Raw genomic sequence first — 6,495 nt, 5'->3', positions numbered from 1 at the left:
GGGCCACAAAGGACAGTGCCAAAGTGTGATAAAATATTTAAGTGATGTGTTCTCAACTCATCCTTAGTGATCCTCTGAATTTCATTGTTATCTATTATTGTAGCCCCATTTTCATGTCTAATTTTATTAATTTGAGTCATCCCTCTTTTGGTGAGTAATTCTTTTAATGTGTGAACGGAATTCAGATTTCTAGTATTTTGTTGAAGAATTTTGCATTTATGATCACTGAGGATGTTTGCCTGTACTGTTATTGTTTTGTGATTTCCCTGCTTATCTTTGATTTGGGGGTAATTCTGGCCTTGTAAAATAAATTTTGGAAGTATTAGTTCCTCTTAACAATTTTGAAAAGTTCAGGGAGAACTGGCATTAGTTCTTGAAGTGTCTGATTCAACATGGAGCCATCAGACTCTGCAAATTTCTTTGATGAGAAACCTTGTGTTATTGACACAATCTCCTCTGATTATTGGTCTGCTCAGATTTTTTACTTTGTAATTCAAACTAGGCATATTCCATGTGTCTAGTAATTTATACACTTCACCTAGGTTATACATAGTGTCATAACAGTCTTTACACTTCTGTGGAGTCAGTTGTAATGTCTTTGTTTTAGGTACTTTTTGTCATTTGAAAGAAACAACCTAAAGGAGGAAATATTTATTTTGGCTCATGTTTCAGAGGTTTCATTCCATAGTCCTTGACCCTGTTGATTCTGTGCCTATGGCAAGTTCACAACTACATGAGTCAGGCACATTATAGCAGCACTGATCTTGGAAAAAGTGTCACAGATGGAATCCCTGCCCTCCCCTACACACACACACACACACACACACACACACACACACATACATACACACACGAACCTTCTCAACCACCCTGGGCCATGTGGATCTGAAAAGTCCTTAGACACACTGGTTCTGCTCAGGCAGCACCTAAGAGCTGAGAGCCAATGTGTTACCAGAAGCTGTATTGATAGGAGAGGGGGAAACCTGGGGTAGCAGATAAGGTCAGAGCTCAGAACCAGTTGGAAGACATGGCTGAGTAGAAGAGGATCTGCAGGATCCATGCAATGTGAAAGCACAGTCATGATTATTTGTTCTCAGAGAAGAGATGTCACTTTCCATTAACAGTGGGTTAACATGCTACATAAGCCTCAAGAATCTAGATAAAAAGTAATATGAAATCAAAATGAAGAAATTAAGAGGGAAGACTTAATAAAGATGAAGTAAAAAAACATTGAAGGAGTCAAATTCCAAGAAATAATGGAGTTAATGTCAATTGCAGTAAATATTACTTCTTTGGAAAAATTATTAAAACAAATTAAAATTTAGCATCCAAAACAAGACAACATAGAAAAAAGGCATAATTAAAGAACTAAACAAATAAAAAGGAGACAAATGAAAAGCAAATTGTGCAATTTAATAATTCAAGGTGGGAAAGGAGGATGGTCCATTATGGGGTGCTGAATTTCATCAGTGCATGTGGTATGTATGTGGTGGAATATCACACCAAACCCTATTAATACATGCTTATAACAAAAATAAAAAGAAGCAAATAAAAATAATAATAAAGATTTTAAAACATGGACACAATTAGGTTCTAAGAACTTGTATATTACTAAAATCTGCTCAGTAAGATGGAAAAGAGAACAGATTACAAGTCACTGAAGACTACCTTATTAGGCTCAGGGCACTGGGACAGTTACTCATTTTCTCTCCACCTGCTTCTCCTCTTGCACAATGGGAATAACAGTGTCTTCCTCGAGGATCTTCCATTTGATGGAGACATGTGCATGGAGCAGTAAAGCCCAGGATTGCCACAAACGAGTCTTCACTAAATGTTGTCTTTTGTTATTTTTATGGCAAGAATATTTGTTACATCCTTTTAATAGTAAAAAATAAGAAAAAGCATCTTAAGATATTAACATATTCATCAACAGAGAAACGAGTAACCTCTGAGAGATCAACTCAAAGGTTCGACACCATGAGGTTAAAAATGGAAGTGTTCTATCTGTAGTGATATAGCAAGATTGCCTAGGTGTTCTGTTTCATAATAAAAGGAAATTGCAGAATGATACATATAAAATGATACCATTTATTTACTTATGTTTCATAATGGGAGGGGTAGGGAGAGACAGAAGGTAAGATAGTGATGGAGGTTGATGGGGGGTGAAGGAAAATTTAACCTGTATCTCTCATTTTGAATTTTTACAATGAAAATGGTGGATATAGTCTGTGAAGAATAGAATTAATAATTTTAAACCACTGTAAGGTAACTAGACTTTTACTGAAGTTTCCCAGGTTGGAGTCAGCAGGGCTGTAGGTGACATTGCAGCACATTCAATAAAACCTCCTTAAAACATTCCTCTGACCTCTACTGCTGCTCAGGCTTCCCTGTATGCACACCCATTTCTACTGTTTACACTTTTCCTTTCCTCTCCACACATAACACTCTTTCCTTACCTTCATTTTACACCTTTTTACTTTACAAAACTTAAAATGTAGACCTTATTTCAAGCTTCTGGTAATATACAAACAAATTTAACGTACTGTCTAACTTCATGGTACCTGTAATAAAAGCATAGTCATATACAATGCAGGTCTATTTTTTGTATTTAACAAACACAAACAATCAAATGCTATTGAATGAAAATATCAAGATTAATAGAGCTCTTAAAGGACAGAGAGAGAGAGAGAAAATGAGAGTGAGAGAGACTTTGATAATTGTTTCCGAAATGTCAGTTCATCCAGATCTGATTTTACACAGCTTTGGGTACAGCTCTGCATCTAAACCCCCTCTTTAGAGCACCCTTTACCTCTTTGTTTCTAAGGCTGTAGATGAAAGGGTTCAAGGTCGGTGTGACCACTGCATAGACCACGCTAGCAAAACGGTCATAGCTGGCTGAGTAGGCAGAAGATGGCCGGAAATAGACAGAGAGGACAGAGCCAAAGAAAAGTGATACCACCACCAGGTGAGTCCCGCAGGTAGAGAAGGCTCGGCATCGGCCACTCGCTGATCTCACTCCTAGCACTGACACCAGGATGTGTGCATAAGAGAGGGACACAAGGAGCAGCGGGATCAGCACCACTGTGAGGCCCTCAGAGAAGATTGCATTCTCCTCAGAGGATGTGTCTGAAGTCGCCAAGCTGAGCATCACCATCATGTCACAAAAAAAGTGGGGCACTGGAGCATAGCGGGGGTAGGAGAGTGCAGAGATGAGCAGTGTGTGGAGCAACGAGTGCAGGTTGGCCACGATCCAGGATGCCACGACCAGCCAAGCACAAAGCCAGGGCGTCATGACCCCACTGTAGTGCAATGGCCTGCAGACTGCCACTGCACGGTCATAGGACATGGCTGCAAGGAGATAGCTTTCAGTGATGCCCAGGGCCACAAAGAAGTACATCTGTGCAAAGCAGGCCTGGAAGGACATGGCCTGGCCAGGGTGGAGCAGGCTGGCCAGCAGTTGAGGGACAGTAACCGTGGTAAAGCAGACATCCACCAGGCTCAGGTGACCCAAGAAATAATACATGGGGGAGCACAGAGCCCTGTTGAACCTCACCAGCATGACCATGCTCAGGTTGCCCAGGGCATTGAGCAGGTAAACACTAAGGAAGAATAGGAACAGCAGTGGGTGGCTGTCTGTGTCATCCATCAAACCAAGGAGGAAGATCTCTGGGTGGGATGTGAGGTTAGCCAGAGCCATGGAGTGCCTGGACAGATGGAAACACTGAGGGAAGAGATGAGGCAAATATGATTTTGGAGATTTCTAGGTAGGGTTCTTGTATGTACCAAAATTTTGATCATATAAGTTTCTGCTTCCTAAAATGCATTCAAAAATCACACTGTCATCCAATAAACCTAATTTTGTGAAGAAAATGAATTTCAGAAGGATGTTCTGGGATATAAGTTTAGTCCCAAACTATGGAATATATCCAACCTAATTTTGTGTCCTGATTGAGCCACCAGGGTGGTGTGACATCTCTCATTGCTTCTTCTTTAACAAGGAAACTACTGTGACTAACTATCTCTGGAGCTGGTTATGAGGACAAAGTCAATAATAACTTTAAAATAGTTTAAAACCACGCTTGGCACACATAAAATGTTCAAATCTACTTAATGATGGATGTATATCCATCATTAGTCTATCATCAATTGTCATCAACTTTACTTGCTTAGCCAGTTATTAGTTAAGACTCAGGTCTTAATCTCTGCACAAAACCTTATTTCATTTGCCATTCATTTTTATCCCATATTATGTGTTGTTTCAGGAACTGACAAACCTTTTCTCTAAAGAATTATATAATGAACATTTTTGGTTTGTAAGCCATATGGTTTCTGACATTGTACTGCAAAAGCAGCCATCTACAAAACATAAATTAATGGCCATGGCTGTGTTTCAATAAAATCTCACTTACAAAATAGGTGGTGGACTGGATTTGAGCCATGGAGTATGTGTTCCTGCCTCCTGTACTGGCTACTGTAGGAGATAGCAAGATGAATGACCCTTAGTTTCTTGCCCTCAAATAGTTTGGCCTACAGCATCTTGCATAGTAAATTAGTGCTTTTCTAATTTTAAGAATCAAGTAGGAGTAAATTACTCTTCCTGGAGGAGTTGGGGAAGAATTCAAAGAAGTGGTACCTGAATTGCATCTAGGAGAATAATTAGGAGTTCATCAAACAGACATACTGCTCTTTAGGAGGAGAGAGCATTCCAGAGAGTGAGAAGAGCTTAGATAGGATTGTTGGTAGAGAAGGCATGGAATGAAGAGGGTGAAACATCCATTGATGACACTAAGACAAGACTTGCTCTTACTTTGACCTCAGTGCCTAAATCAGATGGACAGAAAACTTCTAAATTTCTCAGTTAACCAAGAGACTGCTATGATCTCAGATATGATACATACATTTTGTCCCCTATTCAATCTCTTCCTTAATATACTGCACTTTTTCCCCCATTGCTCCAAAGTCTTTCAAAATATTCTACTACTAAACTAACCTGCTGAGGAGGAAGGGTCAAATGTCAAGCTTTTGGTGAGTTTCCAGAGAATGAATGGATAACATAGCAGAAAAGCTCCGTGCAAGAATGAGCTGTATTGCACGGCCCTTTATAATGATCTGAACACAAAACTTATCCAATAAATATTTGTTGAATGAAGATTTTTTTAAGAGCAATGACTGAAAACAGAGGTGAAGAGAGGGTAAAGGGGAGAGAATTATGGGCAAAATCTTGTGAGTGCAACTATCAATTTCCAGGACAAGCTTCAAGTACATGCTATGTCTTCATTTCTCTTATTCTCTATCATTGTCACTTGGGAGCTATCCCAGGGAAATCATATACTGGACTCCTAAAATGAAACCAGGATCTTGACAGACCTCCAATCTTGCAAGGTGATGCAAGATCCTCCTTTGCAGAACCCTTGACTTTCACTTCCCAAACTTTCTTTAGGTGGGTGTGTGACACAACAGAATTAGCATGGCTTTGAAGTCATAGCACCTGGGCTTTAATTCTGATTGGCTATGTAGACACATGGACCCACCTTCATTTAATCACCATTCTCCTTATCTATAATATGGAGATGTTGATTCCTCAATTACCTGATTGATGTGAAGATTAAATGCAGTCATGTATGCACAAGGATTTTACAGAGAACAGATGCTAATAGACATTAGCTCCCTTTCCTTCAACATCTGATTGCTTCTTTTTGCTGCTTTATGGCTTTTTGAGATAAACGAATCCAGAGCTTCAGTTCTCTTAGCTATTTCATTTTTTTTCTTAATTCCAGCTGAAACCTGCTCTCTTATAACTTCTACAAATGGCTGCAATTCAGGACTTTAACGACAACCATGCAAAGAGTGATTTCTCTGCAGCTTTTTACATAGTGATCAAGGGAATCTTTGCTAGGTCTATTAAGTCCTCTTCAAACCAAACATTCCTTGTGGCATAGATCGTTTCTTATATATCCTAATTCACAGGTCCTTTTTCATTCTGGTCTCTCTTTGCTTTGTCAACATCTTTTAACAGGATTTTGACACAGTGTTCTAGCTGGGTTTTGGCAATGAGGAGTTCCATAGTACAGTAGAGTAGTTCAATAATAAAATTCATGCCATTTATTCAGTGTTTACTGCAGGTCAGGGATTGTGTTGATCACTGGGACTACAGTGGTAAATCAGCCATTGCCCTTGACCTCCACCTACATGCAATATAGTAAGACCACCCTCAGCTGTGGAAAGAAGTAGGTTTAATTTCCTCTGCCTGGCTGATGTGAGGAAGACTCCAAAAAATAGGATTCTAAATTGATTTGAAAGAATGAGTAGATTACCAGATACATAGACACTTGGGTTAATTTCCTCTGCCTGGCTGATGTGAGGAAGACTCCAAAAAATAGGATTCTAAATTGATTTGAAAGAATGAGTAGATTACCAGATACATAGACACTTGGGAGTGGAAGACATTGTAGGTAGGGAAAAGGGAATGTGAAGGCATAAGAAGATATTTTTGGG

The 6,495-nt window shown here is 39.4% G+C and overlaps 1 protein-coding gene across 1 annotated transcript; it reads right to left on the bottom strand.

The window, feature by feature from the left end:
* Positions 1-2,752: 2,752 nt before the first annotated feature.
* Positions 2,753-3,697, bottom strand: LOC109674343 (olfactory receptor 1f45-like). Its single transcript, XM_020151336.2, has one exon. It carries the CDS (start codon positions 3,695-3,697, stop codon positions 2,753-2,755), a length of 945 nt encoding a protein of 314 aa, XP_020006925.2.
* Positions 3,698-6,495: the final 2,798 nt, after the last annotated feature.

The sequence above is a fragment of the Castor canadensis genome, chromosome 11, assembly GCF_047511655.1.
Source record: "Castor canadensis chromosome 11, mCasCan1.hap1v2, whole genome shotgun sequence".
NCBI classification, from domain to species: Eukaryota; Metazoa; Chordata; class Mammalia; order Rodentia; family Castoridae; genus Castor; species Castor canadensis.
The sequence above is the reverse complement of the archived record's forward strand: the minus strand, read 5'-3'. Positions and strand labels throughout refer to the sequence as shown.